Below are 25,171 nucleotides of genomic sequence, written 5' to 3'. Positions count from 1 at the left end.
AGTTACTACAAAGCAGATCAGCCCTGTATTTTTTTTTTTTTTTCAGAAAGTCTATGGGAAAAATGTATGGAACTTTACCTCTGGAACCAGGGGGTGGGCAGTCACTCCATACCCCTTCTCCTCTCTCTAGCCCCTCCCCTTCCTCTAGCCCCTCCCCCCCTCACACGTAGACCTTGGCGAGCCCGTCCGCCCCCCCGCTGCTCATGTAGCCCAGCGCACCGTGGAAGCCGACGGCGTGGATGGACTCGTTGAACTTTCGGCGGTGAGCGGTGAACTCCTGAACACAGGTCCGAGAGTCCAGGCTCCAGAGACGCACCGAGCAGTCATGACCTGCAGGGGGCAGAGCACACAGGCATAATGAACCAGGACTAGACCAGGACTAGACCAGGACTAGACCAGGACTAGACCAGGACTAGACCAGGACTAAACCAGGACTAGACCAGGACTAGACCAGGACTAGACCAGGACTAGACCGGGACTAGACCGGGACTAGACCGGGACTAGACCGGGACTAGACCGGGACTAGACCAGGACTAGACCAGGACTAAACCAGGACTAAACCAGGACTAAACCAGGACTAAACCAGGACTAGACCAGGACTAGACCGGGACTAGACCGGGACTAAACCGGGACTAGACCGGGACTAGACCGGGACTAGACCGGGACTAGACCGGGACTAGACCGGGACTAGACCGGGACTAGACCAGGACTAGACCAGGACTAAACCAGGACTAAACCAGGACTAAACCAGGACTAAACCAGGACTGAACCAGGACTAGATCAGGACTAGACCAGGACTAGACCGGGACTGAACCGGGACTAGACCGGGACTAGACCGGGACTAGACCAGGACTAGACCGGGACTGAACCAGGACTAGACCAGGACTAGACCAGGACTAGACCAGGACTGAACCGGGACTAGACCGGGACTAGACCGGGACTAGACCGGGACTAGACCGGGACTAGACCGGGACTAGACCAGGACTAAACCAGGACTAAACCAGGACTAAACCAGGACTAAACCGGGACTAAACCGGGACTAGACCGGGACTAGACCGGGACTAGACCGGGACTAGACCGGGACTAGACCAGGACTAGACCAGGACTAAACCAGGACTAAACCAGGACTAAACCAGGACTAAACCAGGGCTAGACCAGGGCTAAACCAGGACTAGACCAGGACTAGACCAGGACTGAACCAGAACTGAACCAGAACTGAACCAGGACTAAACCAGGACTAGACCAGGACTAGACCAGGACTAGACTAGGACTAAACCATGACTAAACCAGGACTAAACCAGGACTGAACCAGGACTGAACCAGGACTAGACCAGGGCAGAGTACTCACTGCCTGACAGCAGGTAGAGTCCGTTGGGGTCCACAGAGAGACAGGTGACTGAGTCCAGGTGAGCGACCATGGAGTGCACCAGTTTACCTGCACAGACCGGGCACAGCTGTAACGGGACGACCTGGTTTAGGATCAGCAGATACGACTGCGCCGGGACTGGAGTAATAACGGTACTTGTGGTAGAATTAGTAGTTTTAGTATTAGAGAACGTGTCCAATCGCAGCTTTTTATCTGTGTCTCGATACGTAACAATAGTATTAGTAGAAGTAGTAGTACCTGTGTTGTTGTCGTAGAAGCGAATGTGGCGGTCATCTCCTGCGCTGATGGTCAGGGGCAGAGAGGGGTGGCTGAGGACCTGGTTGACCCTGGTCTCTGGTCCGGTCTCCGGTCCGGTCTCCAGGCTCAGGACCCGTTGTTGCGTCTCCAGGTTAAAGAGGCCGATGGATCCGGAGGCGGAGGAGCAGACGAGCAGAGCCGGGTCAGAGGTGAGGAGGTCCAAAGAGGACGGGGTGTCCAGCTCTGAGGGACAAAGTGGAGGTTCACGTGACTTTAGCACATTAACAATCTCTCTGGTTTTAGTTTAATTTAGTTGGCAGGTGATTTGTTGACCTGGTTTATAGTAAATATCTCTAGGCTTGTGGGCGGAGCCTTGTACTGAATCGTACTGCTCACTGTAAGGAGAGTTTGAATAGGACTCAAAAGAGATCACTATATTACTCAGACATCTGAAACCTCTTCAGGCATTTTTTTTTATGAGGGAAAAAGTCACCTGTCCTGTCTCACCTGTCCCGTCTCACCTGTCCCGTCTCACCTGTGTCACCTGTCCCGTCTCACCTGTGTCCCCTGTCCCGTCTCACCTGTGTCCCCTGTCCCGTCTCACCTGTGTCCCCTGTCCCGTCTCACCTGTGTCCCCTGTCCTGATGACGGTGAGCGCAGGCAGAGTTTCGGACGCGTCCCAAACCCTCAGAGTCCCATCGGCTGAACAGGAAATGAGTCGCTGGTGGGCGGAGCTATAGGCCACGCCCCACACCGCGTCAGAGTGACCGGAGAGCGCCCCCCGCAGGATGCCTGGCTCTGAGGGACACAGAGACAAGAGTCAGATGCCCTCCCTGTGTCAAATAAATCAGGACAAAACCAAGTCTAAACCAGGACTAAACACTCCCCGTATGTCAGATGCCCTCCCTGTGTCAGATTGTGTCAGATGCCCTCCCTGTGTGTCAGATTGTGTCAGATGCCCTCCCTGTGTGTCAGATTGTGTCAGATACCCTCCCTGTGTGTCAGATTGTGTCAGATGCCCTCCCTGTGTGTCAGATGCCCTCCCTGTGTGTCAGATTGTGTCAGATGCCCTCCCTGTGTGTCAGATGCCCTCCCTGTGTGTCAGATGCCCTCCCTGTGTGTCAGAGTGTGTCAGATGCCCTCCCTGTGTGTCAGATTGTGTCAGATGCCCTCCCTGTGTGTCAGATGCCCTCCCTGTGTGTCAGATTGTGTCAGATGCCCTCCCTGTGTGTCAGATGCCCTCCCTGTGTGTCAGATTGTGTCAGATGCCCTCCCTGTGTGTCAGAGTGTGTCAGATGCCCTCCCTGTGTGTCAGATGCCCTCCCTGTGTGTCAGAGTGTGTCAGATGCCCTCCCTGTGTGTCAGATTGTGTCAGATGCCCTCCCTGTGTGTCAGAGTGTGTCAGATGCCCTCCCTGTGTGTCAGATTGTGTCAGATGCCCTCCCTGTGTGTCAGATGCCCTCCCTGTGTGTCAGAGTGTGTCAGATGCCCTCCCTGTGTGTCAGATTGTGTCAGATGCCCTCCCTGTGTGTCAGAGTGTGTCAGATGCCCTCCCTGTGTGTCAGATGCCCTCCCTGTGTGTCAGAGTGTGTCAGATGCCCTCCCTGTGTGTCAGATTGTGTCAGATGCCCTCCCTGTGTGTCAGAGTGTGTCAGATGCCCTCCCTGTGTGTCAGATTGTGTCAGATGCCCTCCCTGTGTGTCAGATGCCCTCCCTGTGTGTCAGAGTGTGTCAGATGCCCTCCCTGTGTGTCAGAGTGTGTCAGATGCCCTCCCGTGTACCATAGGGGTCATAGGGGTCGGTGGTTGCGCCGGGCGTGTTCCAGCTGTAGATGGCGCCGTCGGCTCCTCCACTGAAGCACTGCTCCCCAGAAGAACTCATGACCACAGCCAAGACTGGAGCACTGAGGACGAGAACAAAGACTGAACCAGGACTAGACCAGGACTAGACCAGGACTGAACCAGGACTGAACCAGTACTAAACCAGGTCTAAACCAGGTCTAAACCAGGACTGAACCAGGACTAAACCAGGACTGAACCAGGACTGAACCAGGACTGAACCAGGACTGAACCAGGACTGAACCAGGACTGAACCAGGACTAAACCAGGACTAAACCAGGACTAGACCAGGACTGAACCAGGACTGAACCAGTACTAAACCAGGTCTAAACCAGGTCTAAACCAGGACTGAACCAGGACTGAACCAGGACTGAACCAGGACTGAACCAGGACTGAACCAGGACTAAACCAGGACTAAACCAGGACTAAACCAGGACTAAACCAGGACTAAACCAGGACTAAACCAGGACTAAACCAGGGCTAAACCAGGACTGAACCAGGACTAAACCAGGACTAAACCAGGACTGAACCAGGACTGAACCAGGACTAAACCAGGACTAAACCAGGGCTAAACCAGGACTGAACCAGGACTAAACCAGGACTAAACCAGGACTGAACCAGGACTGAACCAGGACTAAACCAGGACTGACCTGTGAGCTCTGAAGGTGTAGATTGGCTCCACGTCTAAAGCTGCACACCTGCACAGACAAGACGTATGAAAAGTGTGTCCTCTGCACCCAGTGTCTGTGGGTTAAACCTGCATTTGACCCGTCCTTCAGTGTCTCTGGGTTAAACCTGTACTGGGGCGGCACAATTAGCCAAAGTAAAAATCAGTTTGACACAATTAGCAAAATCTCAAAGGCTAAACCAGGACTAAAGCAGGACTAAACCAGGACTAAACCAGGACTAAACCAGGACTAAACCAGGACTAAACCAGGACTAAAGCAGGACTAAAGCAGGACTGAACCGGGACTAAAGCAGGACTAAACCAGGTCTAGACCCATACTTCTTGCTGGTGCTGGTCTTGTGCAGGTTCCAGAGCTTCAGAGTGTGGTCTTCAGACGCCGTCAGCAGCAGCGGCTCAATCGGATGAAAGACCAGAGACCGAACTGAGTCCAGATGGCTCCTCAGACTGAACTTCTGAGACCAAGTCCTCCTGACAGAGTCTGTAGAGACCTGAGGAAGACCAGAGACCGAGGTTAGACCAGAGACCAGACCAGAGACCAGACCAGAGACCAGACCAGAGACCAGAGACCAGACCAGAGACCAGACCAGAGACCGGACCAGAGACCGGACCAGAGACCGGACCAGAGACCGGACCAGAGACCGAGGTTAGACCAGAGACCAGAGACCGGACCAGAGACCGGACCAGAGACCGGACCAGAGACCGGACCAGAGACCAGACCAGAGAGCAGACCAGAGACCAGAGACCAGAGACCAGAGACCAGACCAGAGACCAGACCAGAGACCAGAGACCGGACCAGAGACCAGACCAGAGACCAGAGACCGGACCAGAGACCGGACCAGAGACCAGACCAGAGACCGGACCAGAGACCGGACCAGAGACCGGACCAGAGACCAGACCAGAGACCGGACCAGAGACCGGACCAGAGACCGGACCAGAGACCGGACCAGAGACCGGACCAGAGACCGGACCAGAGACCGAGGTTAGACCAGAGACCAGAGACCGGACCAGAGACCAGACCAGAGACCGGACCAGAGACCGGACCAGAGACCGAGGTTAGACCAGAGACCAGAGACCAGAGACCAGAGACCGGACCAGAGACCGGACCAGAGACCGGACCAGAGACCGGACCAGAGACCGGAGACCAGAGACCAGACCAGAGACCAGACCAGAGACCAGAGACCGGACCAGAGACCAGACCAGAGACCAGAGACCGGACCAGAGACCGGACCAGAGACCGGACCAGAGACCGGACCAGAGACCAGACCAGAGACCAGAGACCAGAGACCGGACCAGAGACCGGACCAGAGACCGAGGTTAGACCAGAGACCAGAGACCGGACCAGAGACCAGACCAGAGACCAGACCAGAGACCAGAGACCGGACCAGAGACCGGACCAGAGACCAGACCAGAGACCAGACCAGAGACCAGACCAGAGACCAGACCAGAGACCAGACCAGAGACCGGACCAGAGACCAGAGGTGTAGACCCACAGACTCTATGGACATGTCTAACCCACGTTCCAAACGCCGTCCTGTTTCTGTGGCGTTTTCAGCGGCTCAGAGCGAGAAGAGTCGACTAATCAGAGACTACGGAAGGAGAGGAACGAGAAAGACCTGAGAGCCACAAATGCCACAACAATTATCTGAATTATGTCACCGACCCGGACGAACTGCCGCCGCCGCACCGCTCGCCTCCGTTTATGGGTTTTATGTAAAAAATTCACTCTCTCTGCCTGGTCTGCATCGTTCACAAAGACACTGGGACGACACATCCACAGGCACGAACGCCCCGGACCTGAAGGGCCCCGGACCTGAAGGGCCCCGGACCTGAAGGGCCCCGGACCTGACGGGCCCCGGACCTGACGGGCCCCGGACCTGACGGGCCCCGGACGGGACAGCCCCGGACGGGACAGCCCCGGACGGGACAGCCCCGGACGCGTCTGTCCTCAAATACAAAGTCATCCAACTAGTGATCTGAACACAGCATTATACAGTTTATGGAGGAGAGGAGGAGCAGAGGAGGAGGAGGAGCAGAGGAGGAGGAGAGGAGCAGAGGAGGAGAGGAGCAGAGGAGGAGCAGAGGAGGGGAGGAGGGGAGGAGCAGAGGAGGAGGAGGAGCAGAGGAGGAGGAGAGGAGCAGAGGAGGAGCAGAGGAGGGGAGGAGGAGCAGAGGAGGCGCAGAGGAGGCGCAGAGGAGGCGCAGATGCTGTAGAGGAGCAGGACTCACATCGTACACGGGCCCCTCAGACTCGTTGGCCACAGTCAGTCCAGCCAGTTCCCCCAGACCCAGGTCCAGGGACACGGCCTCGTCCACCGGCCCCAAGAGGAAGGACTTCCCCGGAGACGCCACAAACACCGGCTCTGGGGACAGAAAAGAGTCAGATGCCCTCCCATCCTCCTATATCCCTGTGTAGCGGATGCCCTCCCCTACGGTACCGTCGTCCGGTCGCCCCGGGTCTTGGTCACTGAAGCGTCCGGATCGAGGGGGACCACAGGGGGGTCCCGGAGACACGTCCTCAGCCTCTCGCAGGTTTGACAGCATGTCCTGCAGTTTAGAGCGGTTTGGTCCTGCAGAAAGAGACCGGGATGAACCAGGACTGAACCAGGACTGAACCAGGACTAAACCAGGACTAAACCAGGACTAAACCAGGACTGAACGAGGACTAAACCAGGACTAAACCAGGACTGAACGAGGACTGAACCAGGACTAAACCAGGACTAAACCAGGACTAAACCAGGACTGAACGAGGACTAAACCAGGACTAAACCAGGACTAAACCAGGACTGAACCAGGACTAAACCAGGACCGAACCAGGACTAAACCAGGACTAAACCAGGACTAAACCAGGACTAAACCAGGACTGAACCAGGACTAAACCAGGACTAAACCAGGACTAAACCAGGACTAAACCAGATATAAACCAGCAGTTGTGTTTACAGTAGCAGTAGTAGTAGCAGTAGCAGTAGCAGTAGTAGTAGTAGTAGTAGTAGTAGTAGTAGCAGTAGCAGTAGTAGTAGTAGTAGTAGTAGTAGTACTCACGTTTGACGCCCTTCTTGCCTCTCCTCTCTCTCTTGTACTGCTCCTTCAGCTCCTCGATCACACTCTGGTCCCAGGTCCGGCCTAGACTCAGGTCCAGATCTGTAACAAGAGACCGGGAATCTAACCCACAACCTCCTCATGACAGGGAGGACAACCACTGTGCCACAGACACACAGGGAGGACACACCCCACTCAGATCAGGAGTCGAACCCACAACCTCCTCACTGAGAGGAGACAGGATAACCACTCTGCCACACACACCGACACACACACTCACATACACACACCCCCCCCCCCACACATACATGTACACAGACACACACCCCTACAGACACCTACACACACAGACACCTACACACACAGACACATACACACACAGACACATACACACACAGACACACACACACCCACCCCCCCACACACACACACACCCCGACACCTACACACACACACACACACACACCCCGACACCTACACACACACACACACACCCCCACAGACACCTACACACACACACCCCCCTACAGACACCTACACACACACACACCCCGACACACACACATACACACCCCTACACCCCCCCCCCACACCCACACACACACCCCCCCCCACATACACACACCCTCACTCACACTCACATACACACCCCCACATACACACACATACACTCACACACATGTCCGAATTAAATGTGTGAAAGGATTTAGCCCTATTTTAGTCCAGGTTTAGTCCCGGTTTAGTCCCGGTTTAGTCCCGGTTTAATCCTGGTTCAGTCCTGGTTTAGTCCATATTTAGTCCATATTTAGTCCTGGTTTAGTCCATGTTTAGTCCCGGTTTAATCCTGGTTCAGTCCTGGTTTAGTCCATGTTTAGTCCAGGTTTAGTCCCGGTTTAGTCCCGGTTTAGTCCCGGTTTAATCCTGGTTCAGTCCTGGTTTAGTCCATATTTAGTCCATATTTAGTCCTGGTTTAGTCCATGTTTAGTCCCGGTTTAATCCTGGTTCAGTCCTGGTTTAGTCCATGTTTAGTCCTGGTTTAGTCCCGGTTTAGTCCCGGTTTAATCCTGGTTCAGTCCTGGTTTAGTCCATGTTTAGTCCATATTTAGTCCCGGTTTAGTCCATGTTTAGTCCTGGTTCAGTCCCGGTTTAGTCCTCAGTATTGTAGTGTGTGTTGCCGTATCTAACCACAAGGGGCGCCCTCTTCGGCGCTGCACAGAAAGTTGAAGCCTCTCAGAGCCTCCTTGGTGTCTGTGTCCTCACTCAGAGAAGAGGAGGAGGAGGAGGAGGAGGAGGAGGAGACGGTCGAGTGACGCCGCACCATCTGTAAACAAACAGACTCACGTTGCCATAGTGACGATCAAACTGACTCTTGACGTGTTTTACTGAGAAATAAAAGTTAGAAAACAGAGCAGGGCTGAGTAAAGCTTGACTTCAGACAAACGGAGAACTTTGTGGATTCTACTAGTACTACTACTACTACACTACTAGTACTTTATAAATACAGCTCCTGCGTTCTAAAGCCTGATGCCCTTCCACACATTAGCTGCAGTGTCGCTCTCTCCAGCAGGGGGAGCTCTTTACAGTTTTATTCTCATCATATTTGTTATTTCTGAAATTGTAAACTACTTTAAATTACATTTGTACAGATATTTTTAGTTGTAGCTGCAGAATAACCTTTCCACTTAAGAAAGTCGGGAGTAAACGTGTTTCATAATAATCCTCTTTTCCACAATCCTGCGTTTATTTGTTTATTTACTCTGTGTTCTAACGTTTCCTCGTCACACACAGACCTGGAGTTGTGTTTTGTTTCATTCTCACATGTTTAACAGACTGTTCCACCTTGTGATGTCATCATGTGGTGATACAGGAAGTGCTCCACTGTGTTTTTAAACTCCACCTTGACTAGAATCATTTGGATCATTTCCTGGAGTTGTCTCTTATCTCGACTGAACTAAAAAGGAGCTGTTCACTTGAAAACTACCACTTGATGACATCACAAGGTGGAACGTTGCATTTTGAGCTTTGTAGATGTTACAGACTAATAATAAAGTGTGACTCAAACATGTGTGAATGAAACAAAACACAACTCCAGGTCTGTTTGTGAGGAGGAAACATTATAATATGGATAAAATCTCACAGGGTTTTGTGTAAATAGGAGCTTTAACGTCACACTGGACAAATAAACACCAAACATCTGAACCTGACGAGATCCTTCAGATCCTACTGAGACCTGGAACTACAAAGACCATGAAGCTTTGCAAAAAAGTCCTGTTTTTTTATTCTAAACCTTAAGGTGCTTTTATGCAAAATACATTTTTGGAGCTTTCTTCCACATTAGTGTTGTTTCCTCATCAAAAAAAAGGTTTTAGGCATCGCCCGAGCACGTTTGAGTATTTTAGAGCCTCTCCCAGGCCCTGTCCTCCTAACAGTGAGCAGCACGAGTCTGTACGAGGCTCCGCCCACATGTCTACATCACCCATGCTCCACATGACAGTTCTCCATAAATACACAAAAACATGATACAAAACTGTGCACAGGAACTGGACAAATGTCAAGAGCATCAAAAAACAAAGTGAAACTACAAATACAAATATATCATTTTCAGAATACGTGTCAGTACCTCCTCTTTAATGACAGCAGTAAACAGTACCTTCTAAAACTCACCAGGTCAGCTGTGCTCGGGTCCTCGTCCAGGTCCAGATCCCGGTCTATGTCGCGGTCCAGATCTCGGTCCAGGATCTGGTCTTGATCCGGGCTCTGGTCCTGGTCCTGGCTGAACTGAGCCGCAGCTCTCTCTATGATCCTGAAGGTCTCCATCACAGACTCCACACAGCGCAGAGGGTCCAGAGGGTCCACAGGGTCCAGAGGGTCCACAGGGTCCAGAGGGTCCACAGGGTCCAGAGGGTCCAGAGGGTCCACAGGGTCCTGACTGAGACCAGAGACCAGGTCAAGACCTGGACTCACTCCAAGTCAAGTCTTGGTCCAGTCCTGGTTTTGTCTTGGTCCAGTCCTGGTTCAGTACCTGGTCGTGGGTTCCTCGTCCGGACTCTGACCCAAAAGGATTCGGACTCTGTTGGACTTGACCTCCAGGACGTCTGTGTACCCGAGCTCCTCCAGGTACCTGCGACAGAGGAGAAAGTACTACTACTACTGCTGCTACTACTACTACTACTACTACTACTACTACTACTACTACTACTACTACTGCTACTACTACTACTACTGCTACTCCTGCTGCTGCTCCAATTGTTTTCATTTTTTCCTATTATACTATTAAATAACATTGACTAAACGAGGGTAATGCTCTGTCCCTCTATCTCTCTCTCTGTCCTCTGTCCCCTGTACCAGTCGGGGCTCTGGGGCTCTGTCCCTCTGTGCCCCTGTCTCTCTGTCCCTCTGTCCTCTGTCCCTCTGTACCAGTCGGGGCCACTCTTGTGTTTCATTCATAAAGACACTGGTGTTCTGCACATGCTCAGTGCGTCTCTGTCCCTCTGTCCTCTGTCCCAAAGTCTCTCTGTCCCTCTGTCCCTCTGTCCCCCTATCCCCCTGTCCCTCTGTCCCCCTGTCCCTCTGTCCTCTTGTGTTTCATTCATAAACACACTGGTGTTCTGCACATGCTCAGTGCGTCGCTCATGTTTACTCTAAACTAAATCACTACAGAGAAATACAACCTGAAAACTTAATATGGAAACAGTTTTACCACTTTTAATGCAGTTTTTTAATTCAAATAAATATCAGAACAAACCAACAATAAACCACTGAAGTCACTTATTCAACCGTCTGCAGTTCAAATCTTATCACATTACAACAAAAAAAACAAAAATCTGCAAAGATCTAAACACGATGAATAAAAATAAAAACTATGTATGTTTTTCTCATTTTTAAGACAGTAAAACTGTGGTAATGTTTCATAAACTTATATACTGGTGCTACAGATGCTATTTACTAGAGTAACTTTTTAAAGAAATTGTACTTTTCAGAGTACTTTTCTAGCGGCATACTTTTATTCCTAATATATTTTCATTGAAGTAACAGTACTCTTACTCGAGTGAGTCTAAAGTGACAGAATCTTTACGTAACAATATGAAATGATCTGATGTTTCTGCCTCCTTCAGATATTTATTTACTGTATTTTTCAGACGATAAGTGTCACTTTTTTTCATACTTTTTCGTTGGTGCGACTTATGTGTGAAATGATTCAGATCCAGAGTAAACCTGTTGTTTTTTCTGCTTTATTTATCTGATTAACTGTTAATATCTTACGTTAACAAACCAGACACGTGTTCAGTTCTGTCTGTGCTTCATGGAGCTGAATAAATATAAATGTGTTACGTTAGCGTGATGTACTGATATTCAGCCTGTTCCACATTTTATTATTATTATTATAACTTCATTTAAAGATAAAATGTCTGTTCTTGGTCTTGGATTTTGTAAAATAATTTTCCCCATAAATGTGACTTATACTCCAGTGCGACTTATGTTTTTTTCTTCATTATTATGCACTTTTTCGTTGGTGCGACTCCAGAGCAACGTTTAGTCCGAAAAATATGTTTTTTTCTCATTTTTGTGTCTGTTTGAAAATACCACATTTTTCATTATTTCATGTTTTGTTCTTCAGATTCACTTCAAATTATTAATCAGATGCTGCGTCGCGACATTTACTCTTTAAGCTACAGTTATTTGAGCACTACTTTCCCAAAATACTTTTTTACTCTTACTTTCTTGAATCTACTTTGTACTTGTACTTGAGTAATATTACTCTGAAGTAGCGTTACTTTTACTCGAGTACAGATGTTATAAAGTACCTCGTTATGATCTGCTGACCCTGGATGCAGCTTTGGAGACAAGGAGGTGGAGCTGGACTCTCGTCTTCGTCTGAAATGCACAGACTGCAGTGAGACTGGGGACGCACTGTCAGTGTTGTGTCCACAGGGGGTGCTCCGTGGATGGATTAAAAGTCCCATATTACACAAACCTGACTCTTGTAGCTTTAAGTCGTGTCAAAAACAGACCTGGATTTGTGTTTTGTTTCATTCACACATGTTTGAGTCAAAGTTTATTATTAGTCTGTAACATCTCCCAGTTCAAAATGCTCTGTTCCACCTTGTGATGTCATCAAGTGGTAGTGGTTTTCAAGTGAACAGCTCCTTTTACCTTTAGGTCAATAGAGGTAAGTGGCAAATCCAGGTCTGAAATGATCCAAATGATTCTAGTGAAGGTGTGAGGAGTTTAAAACACAGTGGAGCACTTCCTGTATCGCCACATGATGACATCACAAGGTGGAACAGAGTGTTTTCCAGCCTAAATCTACAGGTTTGTGTGTTAAACATGTGTGAATGAAACTAAACAACAACAAGGTCTGTTTGTGAACAACATTAGAAAAGGCGTCATATGGATCTTTAAATCAGTTCCAGTCTCGTGGCACATAGGGGGCGCTCTCACCTGAGTCGTACTCGGGGGGTCTGAGCTGGTCCTGGATCAGGTCTGAGCCGTGTTTCAGTCGGTGAAATCTGCCTCTGGAAAAAACGCAAAAGACCAAACATGAAAAGACGATCAGTGAGGATAAAAGGTGCGGAAAATATCGTGACAGGTGAACAGCAGGGGGCGCCGTACCTCTCTTGTCTGAGCGAGTACTCCAACATCTTGATCCTCCTCTGTAGATCCTTCCGGAGGTTCTCCTGACCGCGCCTCTCACCCTGAAGCAGCGCGATCTGCGACTGACCCGGGTCAAATGCACAGACAGGATACAAGTGCAGGTGAGCACAGGTAAACACAGGTAAACACAGGTAAGCACAGGTAAACACAGGTAAACACAGGTAAACACAGGTAAGCACAGGTAAACACAGGTAAACACAGGTAAACACAGGTAAGCACAGGTAAGCACAGGTAAGCACAGGTAAACACAGGTAAACACAGGTAAACACAGGTAAACACGGGTAAGCACAGGTAAGCACAGGTAAACACAGGTAAACACAGGTAAACTTTTAAAAGGTAGAACCAGTGACAGAGTGACGTCCGATATCCAAACTGTAAATATGAGCGTGAAGAAGGAACTGAACCTGTGATTAAAGTGTGGAAACAGTGTGATGGAGGTCAGAGAGCAAAGGGCAGGGTTCAGGGGTCAGGGGTCACACAACCTGAGCTCAAAGCCTTGTGGGAAAGAGTCTGATCCAGTCTGATCCAGTGTGGGAATGAGGTCATGTGACAGCGGGAGAAAGGACTACATGTCCCAGAATACTCTCCTCTGTCTGTCCTCTCCTCCTCCTCTCCTCCTGTCGTCTCTCCTCTTCTTCCTTTTCCCTCCTCCTCTCTCTCCTCTTCTTCCTTTTCCCTCCTCCTCTTCATCGTGAGCTCTTTAAACGTGAGCGTTGCTTTGGGGCAGCGACGACCCAAAAACACACTTCTATGAGATGAACCACCACTGATACTACTGCAAGTACTACTGCTACGAGTACTACTGCAAGTATTACTGCAAGTACTACTGCAAGTACTACTGCAAGTACTACTGCTACGAGTACTACTGCAAGTACTACTGCAAGTACTACTGCAAGTACTACTGCTACGAGTACTACTGCAAGTACTACTGCAAGTACTACTGCTACGAGTACTACTGCAAGTACTACTGCAAGTACTACTGCAAGTACTACTGCTACGAGTACTACTGCTTTGATACTTTCTTTGAACTCGTTTCACTTAATGTTTCGTCACTTGTTCGGTTGAAGTTCTACTCTGTTCAAATATAAACAGAGTTGGACTTTTTCTCAATTTACTCTTAGAAAGTGAAACTAAAACCGTTTGTTTTCATCGGACGTCAGACTTTTGTCTTTTATAAACAGTTTAAATACACAATTTCCACAGACATAGAGAAAGTATTTATCACTAAAACCCTCTGTCAGCTGATTTGGTCTCACTCTCAAACCTGAGACAGGTTCACTTCCCCAGGTCTTTTCTGTGTGGAGTTTGCATGTTCTCCCTGTGTCTGGCTGAGTTCATTCAGTTCTGCTATTAAAAGGTGTATTTTTTTTCCCATTAAGACAAAACATCCAGCCCCTCTCGAGGAGTTGGGTTCCAGAGCTCAGGCTGTGCGTGGAGGTGAGGCCGACTATATCTAGCCGGTAACGCTCAACGTCCCGCACATGCTCAGGCTCCTCCCCCCATGTCCCCAGAGCCAGTCTCCATGTCCAGAGATCCGGTCGTCGAGGCCCCCGCCTTCGACCGCCGCCCAGATCTTCAAGCACCAGCCCCTTACCTCTTGCGGGTGGTGGGTCCACATGAGGACGGCCCCACGTCACTCCTTCAGGCTGAGCCCGGCCGGGCCCCGTGGGGCCTGGCCACCAGGCGCTCGCTGTCAAGCACCCACCCCAGGCCTGACTCCAGGGTGGGGCCTCAGTAACACCGGTCCGGGCGACGTAGCTAGCCTTGATTTTACTCTTTTCATAAGGGGCTTCTGAACCGCTCTTAGTCAGACCCGGCTCCCTTTTTGCCATGGGTGACCCTACCAGGGGCATGAAGCCCCCGATAACAGAGCTCCCAGGATCATTCGGGCGCTCAAACCATCCACCACATTAAGGTGGCGGTTCAGGGAGTGGCTTGGGGAGGCCATGGAGGAGGACTATCGGACGGCCTCAAAGAGATTCTGGCAAACCGTCCGGCGCCTCAGGAGGGGAAAGCAGTGCTTCACCAACACTGTTTACAGTGTTGAGGATCTCCTCAATCCCCCCGTCATGTCTTCAGAGGAGGAAGCAGAGACTGGGGACCCGGAGGCGGACTCGTCCATCACCCTGGCTGAAATTATCGAGGTGGTTGGCAAGCTCCTCGGTGGCTCCGGGGGTGGACGAGATCCGTCCCGAGTACCTCAAGTCTCTGGATGTTGTGTGTCTTCGCTGACACGTCTCTACAACATCTCTCTGGCGGTCGGGGACAGTACCTGTGGAATGGCAGACTGGGGTGGTGGTCCCTCTGTATAAGAAGGGGGACCGGAGGGTGTGTTCCAATTATAGGGGAATCTCACTCCTCAGCCTTCCCGGTAAGGTCTATTCCAGGGACTGGAGAGGAGAATCCGACCGATAGTCGAACCTCGGATTCAGGAGGAGCAGTGTGGTTTTCGTCCTGGTCGTGGAACACTGGACCAGCTCTATACTCTCCATCGGGTCCTCGAGGGCTCATGGGAGTTTGCCACAGTCCACATGTGATTTGTGGATCTGGAGAAGGCATTCGACCGTGTCCCTCGTGGTGTCCTTTGGGGGGTGCTCTGGGAGTATGGGGTCCGGGGCTCTTTGCTAAGGGCTGTCCGGTCCCTGTATGACCGGAGCAGGAGCTGTGTTCGCATTGCCGGCAGTAAGTCAGACCTGTTCCCGGTGCATGTTGGACTCCGCCAGGGCTGCACTTTGTCACCGGTTCTGTTCATTATATTTATGGACAGAATTTCTAGGCGCAGTCAGGGGCCGGAGGGGGCCTGGTTTAAGCGGCTGAAATGGGCTTCCTCCGCAGAGTGGCCGGGCGCACCCTTAGGGATAGGGTGAGGAGCTCGGTCACACGGGAGGAGCTCGGAGTAGAGCCGCTGCTCCTACACGTTGAGAGGAACCAGTTGAGGTGGCTCGGGCATCTGCTCAGGATGCCTCCTGGACGCCTCCCTAGGGAGGTGTTCTGGGCATGTCCCACCGGGAGGAGGCCCCGGGGAAGACCCAGGACACGCTGGAGGGACTATGTCTCTCTGGCCTGGGAACGCCTTGGGGTCCCACCGGAGGAGCTGGAGGACGTGTCTGGGGTGAGGGAAGTCTGGGAGTCCCTGTTTAGACTGATGCCCCCGCGACCCGGCCCCGGATAAGAGGAAGAAAATGGATGGATGGATAAAACATGCAGAATAATCCTCCAGTCGGGTACAAGACGCACTGAAGGACGGGTCAAATGCAGACGACACTTTTCAAACATAACACGGCCTCAGTAAAACTAATCACGACACGTCACTGTCTCCAGGATTAGAACTGCCCAGAGACACTGTGGGTTATTATCTGGTTTAGGCCTGGTTTAGGCCTGGTTTAGGCCTGGTTTAGGCCTGGTTTAGACCTGGTTTAGGCCTGGTTTAGGCCTGGTTTAGGCCTGGTTTAGACCTGGTTTAGGCCTGGTTTAGACCTGGTTTAGGCCTGGTTTAGGCCTGGTTTAGGTCTGGTTTAGGTCTGGTTTAGGCCTGGTTTAGGCCTGGTTTAGACCTGGTTTAGGCCTGGTTTAGGCCTGGTTTAGGCCTGGTTTAGGCCTGGTTTAGGCCTGGTTTAGACCTGGTTTAGGCCTGGTTTAGACCTGGTTTAGGCCTGGTTTAGGCCTGGTTTAGGTCTGGTTTAGGTCTGGTTTAGGCCTGGTTTAGGCCTGGTTTAGACCTGGTTTAGGCCTGGTTTAGGCCTGGTTTAGGTCTGGTTTAGGTCTGGTTTAGGTCTGACAGTTGTTTATGTGTGACTGAGCAGCAGAATCAGAAATTAAGTGAAAACACAAGAGTTACATAACACACCTCCACTGGGACCCTCCTGGTTTAGTCCTGGTTTAGTCCTGGTCTAGTCCTGGTTTAGTCCCTGGTTCAGTCCTGATATAGTCCTGGTATAGTCCCGGTTCAGGCCTGATATAGTCCTGGTATAGTCCCGGTTCAGGCCTGGTTTAGTACTGGTTCAGTCCTGGTTCAGACCTGGTCCAGATCTGGTTTAGTCCTGGTTTAGTCCAGGTCTAGTCCCGGTTTAGTCCCGGTTCAGTCCCGGTTCAGTCCCGGTTCAGTCCCGGTTCAGTCCCTGGTTCAGTCCTGGTCTAGTACCAGTTTAGATGCGGTTTAGTCCCTGGTTCAGTCCTGATTCAGACCTGGTCCAGATCTGGTTCAGTCCCTGCTTTAGTCCCTGGTTTAGTCCCTGGTTTAGTCCCTGGTTTAGTCCTGGTTTAGTCCTGGATTAGTCCCTGGTTTAGTCCCTGGTTTAGATCTGGTTTAGTCCTGGTTTAGTCCTGGTTTAGTCCTGGTTCAGTCCTGATTCAGACCTGGTCCAGATCTGGTTTAGTCCCTGGTTTAGTCCCTGGTTTAGTCCCGGTTTAGTCCCTGGTTTAGTCCCTGCTTCAGTCCTGGTTTAGTCCCGGTTTAGATCTGGTTTAGATCTGGTTTAGTCCTGGTTCAGTCCTGGTTCAGTCCTGGTTCAGTCCTGGTTCAGTCCCTGGTTTAGTCCCTGGTTTAGTCCCTGGTTTAGTCCTGGTTCAGTCCTGGTTCAGTCCTGGTTCAGTCCCTGGTTCAGTCCTGGTTCAGTCCTGGTTCAGTCCTGGTTCAGTCCCTCGTTTAGTTCCTCGTTTAGTCCTGGTTCAGTCCTGGTTTAGTCCTGGTTTAGTCCCTGGTTCAGTCCTGGTTCAGTCCTGGTTCAGTCCTGGTTCAGTCCTGGTTCAGTCCTGGTTCAGTCCTGGTTCAGTCCCTCGTTTAGTTCCTCGTTTAGTCCTGGTTCAGTCCTGGTTTAGTCCCTGGTTTAGTCCCTGGTTCAGTCCTGGTTCAGTCCTGGTTCAGTCCTGGTTCAGTCCCTCGTTTAGTCCCTCGTTTAGTCCCTCGTTTAGTCCTGGTTCAGTCCCTGGTTTAGTCCCTGGTTCAGTCCCTGGTTCAGTCCCTGGTTCAGTCCTGGTTTAGTCCCTGGTTCAGTCCCTGGTTTAGTCCTTGTTTAGTCCCTGGTTTAGTCCTGGATCAGATCTATTTTGGACCTGGCCCATGTTCTGACCCGGTCCAGGTCTAAATTTAACCTTGATTTATCTCAGTTTAGAGGACAGTGTGGCTCATGCCCGGTCCGGAGGCTCGGTTCTCCCGGTCCAGTGGCTCGGTTCCCCCTTGTCCCCGTGTCTCACCTGCAGCTCGCTCCTCTCCGTGTCCCACTGGTGTCTCTCCCGCTCGAAGCTCGCCCACTGCCGCTGGAGAAAGTGCAGCGCCGCGGGGAGGCTGTAGAGAGCCCGGGCCGCCTCTCCGGCTCCAGGCAGCGGGGACTTCACGGCGCCGCTGCCCGGGAACAGCACCCCGGGACCGGCCTGCTCGTCCATGGAGCCTGCAGCTGATGTACGCCGCCTCAGAGCGCTCCTGGTCCGGGGGAAGAGGAGAGATGTGCCGCCCACCTCCGCCGCCTCCGCTGCGCATGGACCAGCGGCAAGAGCGCGCGCGGCAACGGCACATCCGGTCAGAGCCTTCACAATAAAAGCCGGACCGGAAGTTTAAGATTTTTTACTTCGAGGTTGTTTTTTTTGTTTTTTTTTTATAATAAAAATGGCAATTTAACTTTAAAAAAAAATAAATAAATAAATAAATACAAATATAAATAACAAGAGATAATATAAGATAAAGCTTTATTTGTCCCACACTGGGGAAAGTTAAAGAACAGCAGGAGAATGACAACATGCTAGAGCTAATGCTAATGCAGATGCTAATGCCAAATCACTGCACATTTATTCAATATTTTGTGTCTGTTCAGAATATGCCAAATGTAATACTACAAGTGCTACTCAGAAAGTGTAGGCTTATTATTAAAATGCAGGATGAGACACAGGGATACAGGAGGATGGGAGGGCATCTGACACACACAGGAGGATGGGAGGGCATCTGACACACAGGAGGATGGGAGGGCATCTGACACACACAGGAGGATGGGAGGGCATCTGACACACACAGGAGGATGGGAGGGCATCTGACACACACAGGAGGATGGGAGGGCATCTGACACACAGGAGAATGGGAGGGCATCTGACACAGTTCGTACACCAAACAGTTCCTTTGATGTCCCATGTGACACTGCGCCCGGGCCACGCCCTCACGCCGTGCACGTGCCCGTCACCTGACGCTGTTGTATTTAACAGGGCCCCGTGCGCGCGCTCCGCACACACCGGGACCGAGAGCACGCGCCATGCCTCCGTTTGAGCGCACCCCCGTGCACAGCAGAGCCTTCAAACAGCGCAAGAGCTTCGGTAAGAGCACCGGGACCGGGACTGGACCGGGACCGGGGACCCACAGACACGTGACCCCCCCCATCCCCACGGTAACACGCGCTCTGCCTCCTCTGTTTCAGCCACGAGGAAACAGGAGGCGGCGGGGATCAGGACCAAGTTTCCCAACAAGATCCCGGTAAGTCCAGACCGAGCCAGGACCGGGAACGGGACAGGACCGGACCGAGCCAGGACCGGGACCGAGCCAGGGGACTGTCCATCTCCTGTTTAGTCTATGACCAGGACTAGAGCAGGACTGAACTGGGGAAAAAAAGTTCAAGGCAAACTTTTATTTGTTATTTACTTCTTAAAGAACCAAAAAACGCCCTGGTTTAGTCCCTGGTTTAGTCCCTGGTTTAGTCCCTGGTTTAGTCCCTGGTTTAGTCCCTGGTTTAGTCCCTGGTTTAGTCCCTGGTTTAGTCCCTGGTTTAGTGTCTGGTTTAGTCCCCGGTTTAGTCCCACACAGTCAAGCTGTTTTGCTCTGTAGCCCAAAAGTCCTGTCCCCCGTCCCCCGGCGGCTCTCAGTCCTGTCCCCCGTCCCCCGGCGGCTCTCAGTCCTGTCCCCCGTCCCCCGGCGGCTCTCAGTCCTGTCCCCCGTCCCCCGGCGGCTCTCAGTCCTCGTCTTCTGCTCCTCAGGTCATCATCGAACGATATGAAAAAGAACAGTTCCTTCCTCCTTTGGACAAGACCAAGTTCCTGGTTCCACATGAACTCACCATGACCCAGTTTGTGACCATCATCAGGTAAGAACTGCACCAGATGCCCTCCCATCCTCCTCCTGTATGTCCCTGTGTGTCAGATGCCCTCCCATATTCCTGCTTTGACGTTATGTTTTCTTAGCGTCGTTTATTCTGTCTTTGAGGTAACCAAAGTGTCTGAAGCTGCTCCTGAAGGTTCACTCTTCACTGTGATTGGTTAAATCCACCTGTCACTCAGCAGAGCAGGAGCGAGTCTGACCAATGGGACGAGAGGATGTGGAAAGTGTCTGTTTTTTGGCCACAAAGCTGCGTTAAATATCAGACCATCACAAATGAATCTGGTCGACGCTAGCAGTTATAGCGGCTAATCTGCAACCAGGGGCCACATTTGGAAATCTGCTCTTTGGTTTTGTGCTTCAATTAGGAGATTTAGGGAAAAAAAATGGTAAAATAGAGCAGGTTAAAAACATTTAAGACCAAAATGACGAGTCTGACAGCAGCAGGTACAGAGAGAGGGGACACAGTTTTTCAGTAGAAAGTGACATGGAGCCAGAAGCGCGTCCATGTTCACTTCCTGTTTGGGACGCAGCTATGTCCATTTATATAAACCATAGTCTAAGGGCTCTAGAGTCGTCTGATGTGTCTCGGTTTTTCTGTTTTGTCACAAGACTCAAACATGACGCAGCAAAACGGTGCAAAAGAGAAGGTTCAGCCGATCGCACTGCTCCCCCTGTGCGTCAGATGCCCTCCTTGTGTGTCCATGGGGGGCTTATTCTGTGTAAAAGTTGTTAACCCTGTAGTTTAAACCTCTACAAACATGTTCTGAAATGTGTGGGATTCTTTGCTGAGTTTGAAGTTCATTTTTCAGTCTTCCAGATGCGAGTTCTCCTGGTTTTGGACATATGTGAATTTTATACAAATATTTATTTAAATTGTAGCTGAACATCTTCCCTTCCAATCGTGAGACTTTTTAAACAAGAGCGTTCTGTTCTGTGTCACATTTCGCTGACGTGGTGTTCGGTCACATGATCAGGGTCATTCCTCTGTTTAATGAGCGAAGAGTCAGTCTCTGCAGATTTCAGTCTGGTCTGGTCTGGTCTCCCCCGGGGGTCTCTCCTGGTCTGGTCTCCCCCGGGGGTCTCTCCTGGTCTGGTCTCCCCCGGGGGTCTCTCCTGGTCTGGTCTCCCCCGGGGGTCTGGTCTGGTCTCCCCCGGGGGTCTCTCCTGGTCTGGTCTCCCCCGGGGGTCTCCTGGTCTTAGTCCTCATGTTTGGTTTTGTCTCCGTAGAAACCGCATGGCTCTGCTCCCGTCTCAGGCCTTCTACCTCCTCATCAACAACAGCGGTCTGGCCAGTATGTCTCTCACCATGGCCCAGGTGCGTGTGCCAGATGCCCTCCCATCCTCCTGTGTCTCTGTGTGCCAGATGCCCTCCCGTCCTCCTGTGTGTCTGTGTGCCAGATGCCCTCCCGTCCTGTGTCCCCGTGTGTCGGCTGCACTGGGACACAGGATGGGCTGGTGTCACATGTCCTCCCATCCATTAGTTTCAGAAGGATGAGAAATTAAGACCGTTGCCATAGTGATTATCAATTTAAAGCAAAATATATTAAATGGGGAGGGGGGGGGGGGGGGGGGGGACTCCTCAATTTCCTGTGTCCCTGTGCGTCAGATGCCCTCCCAGAATAAAAGTTTGATTTGTAATTTTGCTTTTTCAGGTTTATAAGGAGCATCAAGACGAGGACGGCTTTGTTTACATGACCTACGCCTCACAGGAGATGTTCGGATCATGACCTCTGACCTTTGCCCCTGAGACGGTTTTTATCGACCTGTATATAAAATAAAGTGTATATATTGTAATGTTAAAGATTTTAATGTGAACTAATAAATCGTGTGTGACTAACAGGATTTAAAGTGATTTGTTCTTGTGCACTGGACCTGGGTCTCTGCAGCTCTGATGTTTGAATTTTGAGTCGATTTAAATCAGACCTTATCATTTGGATTAGTCCTGGTCCGGTCCTGGTCCAGTCCTGGTCCGGTCCTGGTCCCAGTCCTGTTTTTTCTTGGTGTGAGTGGCTCGTTGTTTAGACTCGGGCTGAATGTGGTTTATTTCAAATAGTTTTGAGTTACTGTCTATTTCATTTTTTTTTTTAAAGTGCCTCTAATGCCACTAGAGGGCAGCACATTTTTATTGTTGCGTCACCAAGTTTTTGAGTAATAAAAAAAAAAAAGAACAAACAAACCTCCAAACACACTCTCTTAATGTCCTAACCCGGACTAAACCCGGACTAAACCCGGACTAAACCCGAAGTTGTCCAGGCGCGCGGTGGACGTCTAACCTCGGGGTCCTTCAGCTGCCAGCCAGTGTCACTGCGCATGCGCATGAGGCCCGTGCCGTGACCGCCGCTGACCGAGAGACAGAGACAGAGAGGACTCACTGGGACAAGCACCGGGGACCAGGGACCGGACTCACCGGGACACAGGGTGAGGCCCCTGTCCTACTGTTTTACAGAGATTCTCAAAACAAATGTGTAGACCTTTTTAAGTCCTGGTTCAGTCCTGGTTTAGTCCTGGTTTAAGATCAGATCTGTCTTTATTAGTCCCACTGTGGGGAAATTCCAGTGTTGCACCGCACAGTTAAAGAACAGAAGGAAAATGGAACATGCAATAAAACAAGATGATAGATAAATTGCTTAAAATAATTTAAAAAATTGACTCTAATATCTCTGTAAAGTGACTTGAGTTTTGCACATGGGTGTGGATGAATGACACATGTTCAGTGTTGACAGTGTCCATTGTTCAGTCTGAGGAAGGACAGACCTGAAACCTTCACACACACAGAGAGAGAGAGAGAGGGTGGATCAGTCACTGAAGCTGCTCTCCAGGACAGAGCGTCCTGCAGGGGGCGAGACTCATGGCCCAGTATAGAAATGACCTTAGCCAGGACCCTCCTGTCCCCCACCTCCTGCACTAAGTCCAGAGGACAGCCCAGGACAGAGCTGGACTTCTTGATGAGGTTCAGTCCTGGTTCAGTCCTGGTTCAGTCCTGGCTGATGTCAATAAAGTGAGATTTCCATATAATACATGAGATCTGGACTGTTTGTGTGTGAAGACTACTGCAGTAGTGCACTGTAGTGCACTGTAGTACTGCAGTAGTGCACTGTAGTGCACTGTAGTACTGCAGTAGTGGACTGTAGTAAACTGTAGTACTGTAGTACTGCCACACATGATCATAACATGAATCCTCATCTGTTTAAATCTGTTTTTCTGACTCTTTTTTTATCGTTGTGGTTGTTCTCTGCACAGACTCTGAAAAACTCATGAAAAGACATTTATATTTTTATATAAGACAGGACCAAGCAGTCGGCAGGAATCACGCCGGGAATCGACCCGGAGAAAAGGGAGAGTGGACTCTGCAGACGCTGGGACCATGATGTACTCGGGGCGCACCAGTGCCATCGCCGCCGGCCTGTGTGGGGCGCTGTTCGTGGGGTACTGTATTTACTTTGACCGAAAACGACGGAGCGACCCGAGCTTCAGGAGCAGACTGAGGGAACGTGAGTCCAGACCTGGGACCGGGTTTAGACCGGGTTTAGACCACGTTTAGACCACGTTTAGACCGGGTTTAGACCTCATGAAACTGATGAGCTCGTGTTTGTGTTCAGGGCGAAAGCAGCAGAAGATGGACCAAGAGAGAGCCGGACTGCCCAAGGTGAGACTCTGAAGTCAGACTGAACCCTGGTGTGGGTCTGGGTCTTGGTCTGGGTCTTGGTCTGGGTCTCGTCTGCTTTACAGTCCTGTTGTTGTGTTTAGCTTCCGGACTTGAAGGACGCAGAGGCGGTGCAGAAGTTCTTCCTGGAGGAGATCCAGCTCGGAGAGGAGCTGCTGGCCCAGGGTGAGGCTCTTTCAGTGATCGTTTCCACTGTGTCTCTGGACGTAGCAGATCATGGGCACAGCTCCATCGACTCTGGCTCCAATTCACTTTATATTGAAAAACTGTCTCCTCTCTCTGTCTCTGCTGCTTCAGACTCATTCTGGTCTTAAATGTTCGTATTAACCCTCTACATGATCCTGGGTTTTTTATTTCACTATTGTGTCTGTAAATCAAGATCTGAACATTAATATGAACATTAATAACAGACAGATCAGGTTCAGCTGTGGGTGACGTCTCACTCACTCAGTCACTTCTTTACAGTCTGTGGTTGCTTTTGTCTCCTCTGATCGGCCGTGTCTCCTCTCTCGTCCTCTCTCGTCCTCTCTGATCACTCGTGTCTCCTCTCTCGTCCTCTCTGATTCCTCATGTCTCCTCAGGTGAGTTCGAGGCGTGTGTGGATCACTTGTCCAGTGCGATATCCGTCTGTGGTCAGCCTCAGCAGCTGCTCCAGGTGCTGCAGCAGACTCTCCCTCCCCCCGTGTTCCAGATGCTCCTGACCCGACTGCCCGCCGTCAGCCAGGTGAGACCAGACCGGGGTTAGTCCTGGTTTAGACCTGGTTTAGACCTGGTTTAGTCCTGGTTTAGTCCTCTTAGTCCTGGTTTAATCCTGGTTTAGTCCTCTTAGTCCTGGTTTAGTCCTCTTTTAGTCCTGGTTTAATCCTTTTTTGTTTCCAGAGAATCGTGAGCGCTCAGAGCCTGAGTGAAGAGGACATAGAGTGAGCGCCCCCTGGAGGCTGAACCTCACGTTCTTGGAGCGTTTCTCCTGATTGTGGTGAAGCTTCTTTCATTTAGGACCTCTGCCTCAGAGTTAAAGCTGCACTCTGGAACTTTTCGAGTGTCTGGCCCAGTTTGAGCTCTGACAGATAAAGAGTAAATCCCACCATAGAGTTCTGCCCTGTCGTCAGGTTAAAGCCACAGTATGTAACTTTTTAAGCCAAAAATATCTAAAATAAAGGATGTTTTTTCATTGTGGTGTGAAAAAACGTGTCCGTACAGAGAGCGGGCTCGCTTTTCCACAAACCTGACTCCTCCTGCTTGTTTCTTTTGGCTGTAATATTCCACATTTTGGCAGAAAACGCATCTATCTCCATGGAGAATGTTCCAAAGTGTGGTTTTAACTTTCTATTTCCATGGTATTCATATGCCTCCTCCTGAAAGTTCCACACTGTGTCTTTAAACTCTGGATTTGTACAGTGTGCCAAAGTATTAACTCCACGTTGAGTTTATCTCCACACACTGGCTCCTTGTTAAAGTCCAGATGTCACAGATTAAAAATGTCGACAGAACTGAGTCTCTGGTCCAGTTTGTCTCAGAAAAAAGAAAAAAAATCATAAAAGTGGTGGGTTTGTCATCGTCGTGTTTACGGTTTAGTCTCATGGTCAGCGCTGCG

The 25,171-nt window shown here is 50.6% G+C and overlaps 3 protein-coding genes across 4 annotated transcripts; 2 read left to right on the top strand and 1 right to left on the bottom strand.

Moving 5' to 3' along the window:
• Positions 1 to 43: 43 nt before the first annotated feature.
• strn (striatin, calmodulin binding protein) lies at positions 44 to 18,325 on the bottom strand. The gene is made up of 17 exons (XM_033975285.2): positions 18,035 to 18,325; positions 12,800 to 12,903; positions 12,629 to 12,702; positions 11,992 to 12,061; positions 10,209 to 10,307; positions 9,851 to 10,115; positions 8,372 to 8,507; positions 7,190 to 7,288; positions 6,586 to 6,717; positions 6,377 to 6,510; positions 4,469 to 4,638; positions 4,113 to 4,160; positions 3,406 to 3,527; positions 2,252 to 2,422; positions 1,625 to 1,867; positions 1,349 to 1,435; positions 44 to 330 (listed from the first exon to the last, which is right to left on the bottom strand). Exons 1-17 carry the CDS (start codon positions 18,221 to 18,223, stop codon positions 161 to 163), a joined length of 2,313 nt encoding a protein of 770 aa, XP_033831176.1. The 5' UTR covers positions 18,224 to 18,325; the 3' UTR covers positions 44 to 160.
• Positions 18,326 to 19,029: 704 nt separating this feature from the next.
• On the top strand, positions 19,030 to 21,754 carry map1lc3c (microtubule-associated protein 1 light chain 3 gamma). Its single transcript, XM_033981675.2, has 5 exons — positions 19,030 to 19,138; positions 19,240 to 19,295; positions 19,793 to 19,899; positions 21,141 to 21,228; positions 21,566 to 21,754. Exons 1-5 carry the CDS (start codon positions 19,078 to 19,080, stop codon positions 21,638 to 21,640), a joined length of 387 nt encoding a protein of 128 aa, XP_033837566.1. The 5' UTR covers positions 19,030 to 19,077; the 3' UTR covers positions 21,641 to 21,754.
• A 469-nt stretch (positions 21,755 to 22,223) lies between these two features.
• Positions 22,224 to 25,065, top strand: tomm20b (translocase of outer mitochondrial membrane 20b). 2 transcript variants are annotated; one of them, XM_033981563.2, is made up of 6 exons: positions 22,224 to 22,331; positions 23,197 to 23,404; positions 23,513 to 23,559; positions 23,661 to 23,742; positions 24,159 to 24,301; positions 24,457 to 25,065. In XM_033981563.2, exons 2-6 carry the CDS (start codon positions 23,278 to 23,280, stop codon positions 24,499 to 24,501), a joined length of 444 nt encoding a protein of 147 aa, XP_033837454.1. In that variant the 5' UTR covers positions 22,224 to 22,331; positions 23,197 to 23,277; the 3' UTR covers positions 24,502 to 25,065. The 2 variants fall into 2 exon arrangements, with proteins under 2 accessions (XP_033837454.1, XP_055078581.1); XM_055222606.1 differs by having other exon boundaries at positions 22,245 to 22,331; positions 23,201 to 23,404; positions 24,457 to 25,056.
• The last annotated feature ends 106 nt before the right edge of the window (positions 25,066 to 25,171 follow it).

Source organism: Periophthalmus magnuspinnatus, chromosome 1 (genome assembly GCF_009829125.3).
Source record: "Periophthalmus magnuspinnatus isolate fPerMag1 chromosome 1, fPerMag1.2.pri, whole genome shotgun sequence".
Lineage (NCBI taxonomy): Eukaryota > Metazoa > Chordata > Actinopteri > Gobiiformes > Gobiidae > Periophthalmus > Periophthalmus magnuspinnatus.
Note: the sequence above shows the minus strand (reverse complement) of the source record. Positions and strands in the feature narration are given on the sequence as shown.